A 15553-nucleotide genomic window follows, 5' to 3' on the forward strand; every position below is an offset into this window, starting at 1 on the left:
TTCGGATAGAGAAAGACATATTTTTTTTTTAAGCTTTTCATGGCCGCTCAACAAGGGAAAATTGAGCTCATGTCACTCCTGAGTTGAGCGCCATTGCGTAATAAATGAAGGTCAGTTAAATCTCCAAACACCACAGGTCTTATCTAACCAAGGCCATTAGAGCTTTTTAGCTGGTGGAAGTTTTCATTCCATTTTGATGCTGTTAATCCCACTGCTAGACTCCTAATCAGTCTCCACAGGCCTGGGAACAGACATTCAAGGAGACTGAAATGTCCCGAGAGTTCAGAGTCATTTGTCTGGCTTTCAAATGCTTCCACAGCCCTTCACCTGGGCCACGGTGCAACCGCTTGGTATGCTGTTGCAGGGACGGAGCGGCCGTAGGCCTTGATGGCGCACCTGTGGCCAATGATGTTTCCACACTGTGTGATCATTCTCACAGTGTCATATCGTGAGCAGGTGGAAATGTTTGCGTCCTCTCCACCTGCCTGTTCCCAGAGGCTATTAAAATCAGGTGCTACCCGTAGAGATAAAGAGAGATGCATACATTTAGGTATGAGAGTGCATTCTGTCAAGCTGGCTGACTGATTAGCTTTCATGATGTGTTGAGTGAACTTGGCAAGCGATGTGAGCAACGAAATAAAGCTCGTCATGTATTCTGTCAAGCAAGTGGACTTTTTGAATGCTTGTCACAACCATTGAGGTATTAAGTTGAACACAGGGGCTGGCTAAAGTTGTTTTGTCAGGTCAAAAATAGCCACAGTTTTGGTTGATCATAAAGGCTTGAAAGGCTGCGATGTTTGCAAAGAACTGTGTTCTTTTTGCCTTGCCATTGTATGTCATTACAAGTTGATTTAGTCATCAACAACCGGTCTCATACTAACAGAAAAGATCAGCGGGGGATCACATCATAAGATCACTACATCTTAAACTACATTTTATCGCCTTTGTTCATTTGTTACAGAACAAAAAAATGAATAGCATGTTTGATTTGCACGGCCTTTTCATTATGGTGCGTTCCCCATGGAGTTCATTTGTGTGATATGCCCTTGAGCATGCAGTGTGGAACAATCAGTATCAGTCATGCGTGGATCCTCGTCTGAAGCTGCTTTGGAATTCAGTGGCCATCATATGATGAAATGCTGAGTAATACCTCATAAGGGTGGCAGTTAGTTGAGACCTCACCTTTTTTATTTGAACAAGAATCGTGATGGTCGTGATATGAATGTGTTTCTTTGATAAAGCATAATTAGCAGTATATTTAGAATCTTTTTGATTATTTACGAGCTATTTTTTAAGAATATCTGTATTTTATAGATATTTTTTTAAGAAACCCATCTTATAAAGCAACATTTTAAAATGGAAAGAAAATAATTGTATGGTCGTAGCAGGTGATGTCATTCAACAATAAAACGTCAGTTCTTGGCAACACATCACAATACCCAACTGAATCAATCCCGACCTAAACATTGGCATCTTTCTGTATTATTGTGAGCTGATCGTATGCAATCCTGTTAAACATGCATGTTCATATTTCCGCTCTCCTGGTCTTCAGAGGCGTCTGGTGAAGTCCCTGGAGGACCTGTGTTCCCAGTACGACCTGACTGTGCGCAGCTCCACGGGTGACATCATCCAGTTCATCTACGGAGGCGACGGTCTTGATCCCGCCGCCATGGAGGGAAAGGATGAGCCGCTGGAGTTCAAGAGGGTCCTCGACAACATCAGGGTACGTTAGGTCATCCCCATCACATTCACCAACTACGCTGCCACCTTTCAATCCATAGCACTCTGCTAAATGACTAAATGTAAGCACTCAAGACAGGGGGAAGAACATCACTGTTGGAGGTCATGCATATGGTAAAGCTTAAGTGCTTCGGAGGTCATGTTGTTGCATTCGATTTGTCTATTCCAACTAGAGCATGGATCGGGCCGAATTGTTCTGTCCGAGCCCGCCCCGCGTCTGACAGAGTACTAACCGAGCCCGGCCCGAGTCCGACAGCCTTACAAATATTTTTTTCCGAACCCGAACCGAGCCCGACGGAATCAATTTCTCAACTGTTCATACTAATGCCACATTTACGTACGTTCTTTATGAATAGCCTGGCTTTATTAAACTCTGGCATCAACAGATAAATGCTTGCTCACACAAACAAGCGCTGTTAAACGCACAAGCGTGCACATCTCCATCTCCATACAGTAGATTTCCCTTCGTTTAGTATCGTTTTAAACTCTCCAGATGACCGTTTCTCTAACTTCCTCCGTGATGCCATTTTGCCACCTGTAATTGCGTTGTCACAGCTAGGACATAAACAAATTCCCACCACGGGAAGAAGGCTGTTATCCTAAATGTGATTTATTTTATTCTCAAAAATGAACTTCTGCATCATGTGAAGCAGACACGTTGACTTAATATAATTTTAAATATGGAATGCTCAATGCATTATCGCGCTGATGTGTCCGAGCCCAACCCGAGCCCGATTTATAATTTCTAAATATTTGTCTGAACCCGGCCCGACCCGCCGGGTCCCGACGGGTTCCAACGGGCTCGGGTCGGGTATCCATCCTCTAATTCCAACACATATTCTCATGCATAAAAGTAGATAGAGGTGGACTGCAGAATGACAATGAAGAGAGACCTGGAAGAGAGACTTTTGTAGTGCACAGTAGAATTTGCACCACAAGAGGAGAGCGTTCAGGATAGGAGAGAGACAGAGCTGTTTACTCCTGTCTCCTGTCGTGGGATGACTTAGGAAGGACACAGTGATCTTCCTCCGGGTCTCAAAGGAGACACTTTGCTCAAAATGGGCCACTGGAGAATTCGAGTTGGCAGTCCATTTCTGAAAATATTTCAGCTCGCTCCATTGTGTCCAGAAGGTTGTTGTCTGTTAAATTAGGCCACTGTTGTTTTTTGTCATTTTTACCCCCGTGTTCCCAGTCGTTGTTACTGTCCTGTCAGTTCTGTTCCACGTATTGTTTGTTTCATAGTTGGCCACCTTGATTCATCATTTCCTCCAGGCCATTTCTGAGGGATTGAAGGCTGACCCATTTACATTTATTAAATTATTTATTATTGATTATTCGTTTAGTAGACGCATTAGGCTACTAGTGGAATTTCCACCATCTCTTCCTCTCTCTGTCTCTCTCTCTAACACACACACCAGATGGTGCAGATCCTGTCACATGTCCTGACTGAATAGCCTATAATTAGCTTTCATGATTAGAGCCTGGCCTAATTGAATGCAGACCAATAGTCAATTTGCTATTGTGATTGACATGTATAGGTAATCTGTTTTAGAGAGTTGAATAGAGTCCTAGTATCCGTATTGTTTTCCTAAGTGGTGTCCGTAGCTTTTTGTTCAGAAACGTTTTTCCGTTGGTCATCAGGAAGAGGATGCCACGAGCGAGACTACACAGAGGTATTGGAGGCTAATATTTAGCTGAAGTTTACTTCTAAGAGATGTTAGAAATGTGAAGGATATGCATTGTTTGTGTGCGCATATAATAACAAAAGAGAGAGAGTTCAAATCAAGGGATATTTATTTTTTTGCTATACAACGATAAATATCATCATATGGACATCAAACGTAGACGCTATTGGACTAGGAGACAATATACTAGGCCTTGCAAATAATGTATTATGCAAAATCTTGTTGTAATAGCCTAATAGCGCCATACCCCCCCCCCCCCCCCCCCCCCCCCCCCCCCCCATTTCACATTTACATTCCCAGGACTGTGTGTGAACACCAGAGTTTTTTGGAGCACACACACGTAACGGAGAGGTAGAGAGGCAATTCGCTGAATTGGACAAAATGTCAATTTGCATTAGAATCGCAGACTGCGTCTTTAAAGATTTAATCGAAATGTTCCTTTTAAGCCAACATTGATATTCCAGACTGGCATTGCAACAGGTGCTGCTGTTTAATGAGAGAGGCTGTTTTGTGTGTTCAAGGACACGATGTCTCTCTCCACTCTCATGAGACTGATTCCCTCCCTGGTCTCGGGGGGTATTCTAAATGTCATCTGCCGTAAAGATGGCATTGAGTAGGCAATCTAAATCGGCTTTCTTATGTTATTGATTTGAGATGTATAGATTAGGTGTCCCTTTCAACCTTTCAATCCCAGCCTTGAGCTCCTCACTAACTTTTTTTTTTTCCCACTCAGAAAAGGTTGAGGCATATAGCCCAGAACGTGACCGTTAAAGTAACTCACCCCCACCCCCCATGTGTGCTAGGAGACCACTGCAAAGCAGTCAACCAGCCACTACTAGATGTATTCGTTGTTGTTGTTGTTGTTGTTGTTGTTGTTGTTTTTGCTCATGAGTGCATGCTAAGTTTGTCCTCCCCTCCCGTCGCCCCAGTCTGTGTTCACGTGTCCGGACGAGCCGGCCTTGAGCAGAAATGAGCTGGTGCTCACCGCCGAGTCCATCATGAAGAAGACCGACTTCATGTGCTGCAGAGACACCTTCCTCGACGTGAGTCAGCCACCCCGACACACACACACACTCACACACACTCACACACACTCACTCACACACACTCACACACACACACACTCACTCACATACACTCACACACACACACACTCACACACACTCACACTCACTCACACACACTCACACACACTCACACACACTCACTCAGACACACTCACACACACTCACACACACACACACACAAAAACATACACACACACTCACACACAAAAACATACACACACACACACTCACACACAAAAACATACACACACACACACACACACACACACACACACACACACACACACCACCGCTCTTTGCCACTGTAATGGCTGACAGCCTGTAGCATTCAATTAATGTTTACCATTGACTTCTACATGCATTTTATATACAGTATGTCTTCATGACTGTCTCCGGTGTCTCCAAGGTCTTTCTTCCTCAAGCACAGGATTTTGGCGGACCGCCTCGAGTTATCATCGTCCTCCTCCTTGTCTGGGGTCATCTAAGTGCAAACTCCCTTTCTGTCTGTCTCGACTTAAATGACCCTGAGGTCACGGCAGTCTAATTGAGGTCGCGTTAGTCTAATTTGACATCCCCTTATCTTGAGGTTTCTGAACTGTGTGGCAGTGAGGTCTTCCTTTCAGCATAACTTTGAGAAAGAGAGAGAATATTTATGCAAGTCCTCATGCACGTCTCCAACCTACATACACACACACACACACACACACACACACACATACACCTGCAAGAACAGATTAGAGCTTCTCTGCAGATTAATATATCGTTGGTTTATTCATCTGAACGACAATCCGTGTTGATCTGCTTTCAATTTAAACGGGGAAACGATAATAGATGAAATCATAGAAATGTAAAGATAGATCTTGCTCGCTCCAGTGCGGAAGATGTAACAAAGCCATTACTGAGTTTATTGCATCTCTCCTGTTTGAAGGCATTAACTGAATCTGGATGTCAGAAGTACCTCGAGGTACAGTACTTTCAGCATGTGTGTGTGTGAGTGTGATATTGGTCTGGACAATTTGGGAAACATTTTGCCTGCTTGTGAGATTTGTTTGCCTGGGAACATATAACAGCACTTTCTGCCAGTGGTGCGACAAACAGTTGAGGGACTAACTCAGAAAACATCAGCTTTGTTGACCAGAGATGAGATTTATTTTGTGTGTGTTTCCATGGGAATTTGCAGCTCTGATTGAGTGTCTTGTTCTCTGGTACTGACACAAGTGTTGACCATAGTCGATGAACATTAAAGATGAAATACAAGAAAATACATCTTTTGGAAAAAATGGTCTGCAGTGTCTTTTTTTATAAACCTTGTCTGTGCCTAGATAAGTATATATAATGCATTGTTTTGTTGTTGCTGTTTTTTTTTACTCTTGTCAAACACATGTTAAGTCTTTGTTATTCTTAATCACATTTTAAACCTGCCAGTTTTAAAAGGGACAGGTCCATTTTAGTGCTGTGTTGAATCATGTTGTGGTTCAGATTCATGGATGTTTTTCAATGGCTTGTGGAAGGTGTGGGAACTTTCTTGTGTGCTGACGCACGGCTCAGTGTCTACTTACCACCTCTCTGTCCGCCTTACTCACAGTTTTAAACACGTTCTTGTTGTTGTTGTTGTTGTTGATGAAACTGTCATGCCCGAGTGCCTGGATGTTAACCGGAATGCTTTCTGGAAAAGTGTGAATGTGAAAATGGAAAACCGCTAATAAATGTCTATCAAAAGAGGCTGAGCTCAATCTCAAGGTTAAACGGCTAACAAGAACCTTTTTTTCCCTTTACGCTTACCAGGAAATAAAGAAATTCATTAAGAGCGTCTCCGACAAAATCAAGAAGACCCGAGACAAGTACGGCATAAACGACAACGGCACCACCGAGGTAACTGAGCTACTCTGCCTGAGCCCTGCTACTTTAATCTGCATCCTCTGTGCAGGCATATTAATGTGTGTGTGTGTGTGTGTGTGTGTGTGTGTGTGTGTGTGTGTGTGTGTGTTTCTGTCAATCTGCAGCCAAAGGTCCTCTACCAGCTAGACAGGATCACTCCCACCCAGCTTGAGAAGTTCCTGGAGACATGCAGAGACAAGTACATGAGGTAAATAATGCATATTCTTCTGCGTAAAGACCAAGTACATGAGGTAAATAATGCATATTCTTCTGCGTAAAGACCAAGTACATGAAGTAAATAATGCATATTCTTCTGCGTAAAGACCAAGTACATGAAGTAAATAATGCATATTCTTCTGCGTAAAGACCCACGCAACCCTGCCCCCACTCTCCCTCTGCTGAAGTCCTATAGATGTCGTAGTGGCTAGCCACGGCCGGAATGTTACCATGAATGTAATGAGTTGTAAACGCTGTTATTGACTTAAATGTATACACCTAAATGATGTGTTATTATTACATAGCTTTTTCACGGTATACCTACCTATTCCTTTGCTCTCTCATGAGTGTCTTTACAGCCTGGGCTTGCTCCTGACACTTCAGAAAATATATATTTGTATATTTTCACAAGAACAGATTGTTTATCATATTATGCATATAATGTAAAAACTTAAATTTGGTCTATTATTTTCAAAAGAAACTTCTATGAAATCAAAACCTATATGCACTGTTCATGCAGTTCAATCACATTCTGCAAAATATTGTCACTACAGTGGCTTTGAGATACAACTGAACATTTAGCCCACTTCGTAGAAAATACCAAAATATATCGGTAAAAATATATTTAAAAAAAAATGTTTGGTCCATATCACCCAGGTCTAGTGTGTAGGGTTGCTCGTGTGTGCGCATGTATGTTTATCTGCTTGTGTGTGTGTGTGTGTGTGTGTGTGTGTGTGTGTGTGATCAGCTTAGTCATCTTAAAGACGTTATGTCCAGTTGCATTATCAGCAGCTTGCAGCAAATGGCTTGGTTGGATGAGCCCTCTGGCCTGCCATGTTTGACTTGATTTAACCAGGCACACATGTCATGTATGGGTGTGATGCATGATCCAGAACACATTTCACGCCAATTCATTTGGATTAGTTCAAATCTCCTGAAGCAGAGCTTGTTCATTCAGTAAATGCAAAAGAAGCAGGTGTTTTTGTCAGGAAACATTTATGATGGTAAATAAAATAAACAGGTATGTTAACAAGCATAAGTGTTACCTATACAAGATATATAGACCCGGGCTCACATTTATTGGGCAAACCCTACTGAGTTCGTATGGGCAAAATCAGTCTGGGAGCAATATCCAAGTAATCGATTGAGATTGTATTCATAAGAAAGGACACACACCAAACTACACAGATCATCTTATTTTCACAGGGTCTCTGCAGTATGACCTCTTGGTGACCTGTGTGGTTTGTCCCCTGCGCAGGGCTCAGATGGAGCCAGGCTCGGCGGTGGGGGCCCTCTGTGCCCAGAGCATTGGGGAGCCGGGCACGCAGATGACCCTCAAGACCTTCCACTTCGCTGGAGTAGCCTCCATGAACATCACCCTGGGTGTGCCCCGCATCAAGGAGATCATCAACGCCTCCAAGAACATCAGGTGGGTGTTCGTATAGATCCGTCTTTGTCAGTGCAACAAGGAGAGTATATAACATGTCTTTTCCCCCCACGGACTGGTAACTTACAATGAAACTTGGCATTTAGCTATCTTAGCATACTCACTAAACTGTGATCACACGGTTTACTCATTCATTGAAATTCATTGGACTAATAAATACTTTGATTTATATACGCTGGTTTATTCAATTTTACACAAGATTGAATGCTGCCAACCTCTCCTTCAACCATGCTATTAATAAGGCAACTTTGATTAATAATTCAATTAATAATTACCTCATTCTGAGTTCCAAATTGATAGTTTAATATGATATTGATCTTTACTTTGACCACTGTGGAGGACACGACACTTTGTGTGGAACCCCCTAGGTGGTCAACTTAATCAATCTGCCTTTGTGTTGAATGGTTGATGCCGGTCCAATCGGGTGAGATTATCACCAAATGAGTGCTGTTGTCAGGATAGTACCAATGTTGTCTTGGTGGTCCTCATGAAGACGGTAATACTATTCATTCACAATTGCACCCACATTTATTCGGCGCCCGCTCACAAGGTAAGGTACCTACATTATTCTGGTGCCCATGTGAGGCTGGTACCAATTGTACCTACACAACTCACCTTCTCAATGCTACTTTTCCACTGTAGAAATACTTAATAATACTATGATATTTGATATAGTTCTGTGTACAATTTCAGGATAACCAGTATTACTTCTGATATACATTTACTTGGATAATCAGTCTGTGAAGCACTATTCAAATTGTCTATTTCTGCTTTCTGTAACGTGTTGTATGAGTAGTAGGCGTAATGAAGGGCGTATGTTTACATATGTGAGGATCTTAGCAGCACACACACACACACACACACACACACACACACACACACACACACACACACACACACACACAGAGAGACAGACATACCTTCACGTGCTGAATAGGTCTTATCATTCAGTCTGATTGATCTCCTTTCTCTCAACAGTTGATTGGGTGTATTCAGGTATTATGGGGACATTTGCTGTTTATTGAGCTGACCTAATGCTCCAGTCTAACCAATCAGCCGTTCAGTTTCCTGGGGATCCGATTCCCCTGGGGCCATAATTAACTCCAACACGGCCCGCTAACGTCAAACCAACATTAGCCAAAGCCAACATTAACTAGATTAGCAATATTTATGTGGACGCTTCAGATGTCTGTGCTAATGTGTTCTATTTTCTCCTCTCTTCCCTACTCTGCTCTCTATCCCAATCCCTTCCTCCGACAACAGCACTCCGATTATCACCGCAAACTTGGACGTGGATGATGATGCTGACTTCGCCCGTCTGGTGAAAGGCCGTATTGAGAAAACGCTGCTAGGAGAGGTAGAGTATCTATGGAGCTTACAATCATTCCAAAAGGATACTGGTCTGGTTATGTAAACCAAGGCCAAAGTGCCTGTACGTGGTGCTTACATAGTTCAGGTGTTTGGAATCTGTCATCAATGTTCATCTGCTTACTGCGTCCACCGCCCAGTATTTTGATGTTTTTAAGTGGTAGGGTAGGTGATAATATCGTAAAGTGCCATAACAATTGTTAAACAATAAAAGATAAGTTCAAGCCAAATTATTCAGAAAATCACAATACCTGCCAAATGTAACATGAAGCAATGATTTTAAAACAGCATTAAAACAAGGAGGTGATATGGTGGTGTGCATGAATGATGAGTAGTTCAGGATCGGAAAAAAACAGTGTTTCTTTGTTTACTTGAATGTGTTTTGTGAATTGTTTGCTTCTCTGGGAACAAGTTGCCGTTGTCCCTCCATTATCACATTTACACTTCTCGACAGTCGACACATTTATGTCGGGTTTATTTTCACCTCACTCCTCTGAAGAAAACTTAAAGGGTTTTCTTCAGAGGAGTGAGGTGAAAATAAACCCGTCATAAATATGTCGATACAAATGTGCCTCACTTCCTTAGTTGAATTGAGAAGGATGATAAGAGGATGAGTTTTTTTCCAACCTGAAAATGTGACCCACATGAACCGTGCAGATCCATTAACAAAACAGTAATAGAACATAGGCGTATCTTCAGTGAACGGAGTGTTGTATTTTACCTTCAATGAATGGAGGCAAGACCAATCAGAGAGAGTTTAGAGGAAACTAATTGGAAATACTTGTGTCTCACTGGCTGATAGCTCTGTCAATTCTTCAATTGATGTGGATTAGAGCATGGATCGGGCCGAATTTTTCTGTCCGAGCCCGACCCGCGTCCGACAGAGTAGTGCCCGAGCCCGGCCTGAGTCCGACAGCCTTTCAAATATTTTGTCCGAACCCGACCCGAGCCCGACGGAATCATTGTCTCAACTGTTCATACTAATGCCACATTTACGTACGTTTTTTATGAATAGCCTGGCTTTATTAAACTCGGGCATCAACAGATAAATGCTCACTCACACAAACAAGCGCTGTCGGGTATCCATCCTCTAATGTGGATACAGTCAGTCAGTGAGAGGAAAGGCATGGATATATGCGAGTGAAGAGGGGGATCGAAGCACAAATAGCCGCCCATGCCGGGGTAGGAAAGCAAGATGTGTTAATGGCGCTGTAATGTAGCATCTCCTGCTGCTAGTTTTGCCATTCTCCTAACGCCTCTGTTCACACCTCGTTCAGATCTCGGAGTACATCGAGGAGGTGTTTCTTCCGGACGACTGTTTCATCCTGGTGAAGCTCTCCCTGGAGAGGATTCGACTCTTGCGACTGGAGGTGGGACCTGTTTTTTCTTTCTTTCCCCCCTTGGTCTTCTCTCTGTCTCGCTTATGTTTTTCTCTCCCTATGAGTCGCTCTTTGATACCCCTCCTGCCTTTCTCTCCTAACCCACGACACCCCCACCTCTGCTAACCTCGATCTCTTCCTTTCCTCTCCTGCCCCACCCCCCCACCCCCGGCCAGGTCAATGCGGAGACGGTGCGTTACTCTATCTGCATGTCCAAGCTGCGGGTGAAGCCCGGGGACATCGCGGTGCACGGCGAGGCGGTGGTGTGCGTGTCGCCGCGGGAGAACAGCAAGAGCTCCATGTACTACGTGCTGCAAACGCTCAAGCAGGACTTACCCAAGGTAGACCACCGCTGCCATCCAATCAACCCAATCAACACCACAGCCCTATGTTTATGTTCTGAGAGAATGAAGATCAAGGGGGTAAATAAATCCCTTGTGTACGTGCAGTGATCAGTCGTCCGGGCCAACTATTTTAAAAAGCTTCAATCACTCAAGCAGGACTTACCCAAGGTAGAGCACATCCAATCAAACCAATCAACACCTGAGCCATATGTTTATGTTCTGGAAGTAGCCGCTGTGCTATCTAGTCTCTTCAGGAGTGGTGAGGAGAGAATGAAGATCAAGGGGGTAAATAAATCCCTTGTTTACGTGCAGTGATCAGTCGTTTAAAAAAAAAAAAAAAGCTGCTCAAGGCTTATGCACAGACTCGAATGTGCGAGTGAACTTCATATACATTGAAAGGCTGAGGGTGTTTGAAGGTTTGAAAGTTGACTGAGTTAATTGACTCCGCAGCGGATTGGGTTATGTTTGTGTGGGCCGCTCAGGAGCCAATGAGGTGTAAACATCAAAGCTCAGGAGCCAATGAGGTGTAAACATCAAAGCTCAGGAGCCAATGAGGTGTGAACATCAAAGCTCAGGAGCCAATGAGGTTTAAACATCAAAGCTCAGTAAAACTCCCCCATCCTCTGCTGAGCCACAACAGCATGTCATTTCAGGAAGTGAAGTGTCCTTGTGTTGATTGCAAATTTAGAATGTGACAAGGTATACACATGTGACTGTATGTATCTCTGTTGTTTATATGTGTATGTATGAGAGACTGAGCGGCTGACACTCTGGGAGACTGAGACTGAGAGAGGTGTGTGTGTGTGTGTGTGTGTGTGTGTACGTATGTTTGTAATGTTTCATGTTTTTGTGAGTCTATGTTTGAGCTGCCTGGAGGAGTACACTGTAGTTTAGGCCCCGGGGATCTTAATAGGCCCCCTCTCCAGCACCTTCTCTTCTCTTCTCCCCCCCCACTCCTGCTGGGTTAGGTGGTGGTGCAAGGGATCCCTGAGGTGGCCCGCGCCGTCATTCACATTGACGAGGCGAGTGGCAAGAAGAAGTTAAAACTGCTCGTGGAGGGAGACAACCTCCGGAGTGTCATGGCAACCCATGGCGTGAAAGGCAGCAGGACGACCTCCAACAACACTTACGAAGTGAGTGACCTCATCATTGTGCGTCTCAGCTGAAGCACCCGGCTTCTGTGTTTACACAACAGACAGAGTTGAAACAGGGCGATGAATGTCCTGTCGATCTGTTCCAGGTTGAGAAGACCCTTGGCATAGAAGCGGCCCGCACCACCATCATTAACGAGATTCAGTACACCATGGTCAACCACGGCATGAGTATCGACCGCAGGCACGTTATGCTGCTGGCTGACCTCATGTCCTATAAGGTGTGTGTGTGTGTGTGTGTGTGTGTGTGTGTGTGTGTGTGTGTGTTTGCGCGAGCTGGAGAGATGTTTCTCTTATGTAACGTCAAGCTAACCTTATAGTTCTGTCGTCCTAAAAACACAACAAGTGGATTATAGGTGATTTTAGGCGGTGTTATGTAATTACACCCCCTTTTGACATTTGACTCTCTCTCTCTCTCTGTCTGTGTGTGTGTGTGGCTGTGTTTCTGTTGTTATTACTATTTAAAGGGAGAGATCTTGGGAATAACCAGGTTCGGCCTGGCTAAAATGAAGGAGAGCGTGCTGATGCTGGCGTCCTTTGAGAAAACTGCCGATCATCTGTTCGACGCAGCGTACTTTGGACAGAAGGACTCTGTTTGTGGTGAGAAAGCTCATCCCCTACCTATTTCCAGATTTTTTGTTTTCATATCAAACCATTTGAGAGTTATCGGTGGCTGAACCATGATTAAACAGACCGTGAAATGACCATTGCAGAAGTCCACATTAAAATAAAATGCACAAATTTAAGACAAAAAAAAAGAAAACTTCCCAGATTAAGTGTTGTTTTTTCTTTCTCTAGGTGTGTCTGAGTGCATCATCATGGGCATTCCGATGAACATTGGAACCGGCTTGTTCAAGCTGCTCCATAAGGCCGATAAAGACCCAAACCCACCCCGCCGACCGCTGCTCTTCGACAGCCCAGAGTTCCACATCCCTCTAGTCACCTAGGTAATCGCCACAGGGCAGGGCTGGGATTGGACGGACCCCACCACTGAAGAAACAATCTTCAATGTATTGCAATTCTCCGTGCCTAGTGAGTTTAGGGGCGGGGGAGGGGGGCGGCAATGGAATACAGTTTTGGCTGAAAGAAATAATGGGTTTGGCGTTGCAGTCGTTTTAAAGGTAGAGGCTGACAGTGGGAATACATCTGGCCCTGGATCAGTGTGGGTCCATCGAATCCGCAAACAAATTAGCGACAGATCAGTTTCAGCGTCAGCAGCAGCAGCAGAAACCCAGACTCTGGATCACATGTCACTCAAATCTGTCATGTTCATTTGTCAGGCAATCAGGGTGCCCTTCCTCTTGTTTTTTCTGCTGTTGTCCGTCTCAGATGTTGAGTGAGTGTTTCAACAGGGACAAAATATAGAGCTCATCATTTTCCACTCGGAAGAAATCTGGACAGCCTTTGGTTCGCTCGCTCTTGTGAAGTCCAGTGGGAAGGTGTCATTCCAAACACCTTTTTTTTTTTTGCTTTGAAGATTTTGACACATCCGATTCATCAGAATTTTACCTCAGTACCGACTCTGACAAAGTCACTCTTTTTCTGTTTCGTTGCAAGACACACACATTTCATTTCTCACTGTGTGCCTTTATGCCTGGGTTATTGCACATTCTTGTGCAGTATGTTTTGAGTTAGTATCATTTTTAAAAGTAACAAGCTTGCCGTATCTGCTTGTAGAGTGTTTGGTATGTGCCTCAGCCAATTATGTAGATAAATAGAAAAAACTGTTTCTATATTGGTACATACATTTGATGCTCCTGATGTTTTTTTTCCTTCAGACAGGAGGGATGAAATTGTCCTACTAATTAAAATTCAGTTTTTTTTTTTTTAGCTTTAGTCTGGTTTTGGAGATTTTCCTTACTTTCTCAGTCAACCTCCTATTGATGTGCAGAGGAAAAAGTATGACTACAGCATGACTGTTTTTTTCTTTGTTTTTTTTTTCATCTGTATATAAACATATAGCCTATATATGGTCGTGAGTAAAGTGTTAATAAAGGAATGTCTTATCTGGAGCAATATTTAATGTTTGAGTATCATTACGCATTGTTTTACAACAGCAGTGTTTACTTTGGTGCCTCCAGGTCACACCGAAGCCTTTACTATGCGAAACCTAATTATTTTCTCAGACACAATTCACTCAGGGGCATGAATCATCAGGCAATGTCTCCACTAAATCTGGCATTTTCTGTGTCATAGCCCACGCCTCCTGGCTCCCTAATCAAAGAGCATTGGTGTGGCCCAGATGGTGAAATCCGTCTCACCCAGGGGGTGGTGGTGGTGGTGCTTCGAGCTAAAAACAACAGTATCATGTGTACAGATACAGGCATATGGGATTGAGCCAGCTCTGACTTCATGCAAGGTGAAGAATCTGGTGGGTGTGTGTATGAAAACAGGAGTCCTCTCTCATCTTTCCCATTCTTCCTCTTCACTGTCTTCCATGAAGGGCTTCAGGGGTGTGTGCAGCCTTCAAAGGACACTACTTAAGGGCGCCAAGGTAAAGTGCCTTTCAGTCGAGTTCAGTTCCATAGTGGGCATGCTTGGTTATGGCCTTCGTAGTTGGTGAAATCTTGAAGTGCCCTTCGGTGTGTTTACTTTTTTCTGCCCTGAAGTGAAGTATCGCTTTCTGTAAACTTCAGCGATCAGAGAAAGTTAGCCTGCAACCTGCTGAACGTTCCCCTTTGGCAATTTAGTTAAGCAGGTCAATAGCGGGATCCTAAAAGAGCAATCCCAGCTCAAGTGGCCTACAGGGTAATGTTGAGACCGGTAAATTGTATCAATTGCAGTTCCGCAAAGTCTTAGAATAGAGTTCTTCACTATTCCTGCCTTTTGAAGTCTGGTGTTGTGCGCTTCTGCTGTATTCTGAGCTGTAGTGCTTCGGCATCATTTTAAATATCCAGTGAACCATAAAGAATGTAGAAGAATTATTTTCAGTTTTTTTTTTTTCAGGGAAAAGATTTGACAACTTATTTTATTGAACACGCAAATATATTTTGACCAAGGATACAATATGAAGCAACAAATTATTTAACACTTTAACCAAAATATTAACTATGTTGTACATTTCATCATCTGCATCAGCAGTTACACCTCTCAGCAATAACTGTGAGGTAAAATTAATATTTACATCCATGCCAGTCACTGTATCTAATCTAATACTGTATTGTATGCAAAGACGATGCAGGAAGAAATACCTTGTTAATTTCCTGTTGATTTTTTTTATTTTATTTGCTGCTGTTTAGAGAAGTTGTGGCCCTGCTACCAAGGTCAAAAGAAGAACA

The 15553-nt window shown here is 43.4% G+C and overlaps 1 protein-coding gene across 2 annotated transcripts in view; it reads left to right on the forward strand.

Moving 5' to 3' along the window:
* The window catches only part of polr3a (polymerase (RNA) III (DNA directed) polypeptide A), a 31552-nt gene extending 17265 nt beyond the window's left edge, over positions 1-14287 (forward strand). Inside the window, exons 20-32 of one of the 2 annotated variants that reach the window (XM_031560814.1) lie at positions 1553-1723; positions 4355-4468; positions 5421-5456; positions 6278-6364; positions 6496-6578; positions 7845-8015; positions 9297-9390; positions 10679-10771; positions 10957-11121; positions 12093-12257; positions 12365-12496; positions 12743-12875; positions 13074-14287. In XM_031560814.1, the coding sequence (XP_031416674.1) occupies positions 1553-1723; positions 4355-4468; positions 5421-5456; positions 6278-6364; positions 6496-6578; positions 7845-8015; positions 9297-9390; positions 10679-10771; positions 10957-11121; positions 12093-12257; positions 12365-12496; positions 12743-12875; positions 13074-13222 (1593 nt within the window). In that variant the 3' untranslated portion in view covers positions 13223-14287. The remainder of the gene's footprint in view (positions 1-1552; positions 1724-4354; positions 4469-5420; positions 5457-6277; positions 6365-6495; positions 6579-7844; positions 8016-9296; positions 9391-10678; positions 10772-10956; positions 11122-12092; positions 12258-12364; positions 12497-12742; positions 12876-13073) is intronic. The other variant, XM_031560815.1, reaches the window with a different exon arrangement.
* Positions 14288-15553: the final 1266 nt, after the last annotated feature.

This window comes from Clupea harengus, chromosome 23 (genome assembly GCF_900700415.2).
Source record: "Clupea harengus chromosome 23, Ch_v2.0.2, whole genome shotgun sequence".
In the NCBI taxonomy this organism is placed as follows: domain Eukaryota; kingdom Metazoa; phylum Chordata; class Actinopteri; order Clupeiformes; family Clupeidae; genus Clupea; species Clupea harengus.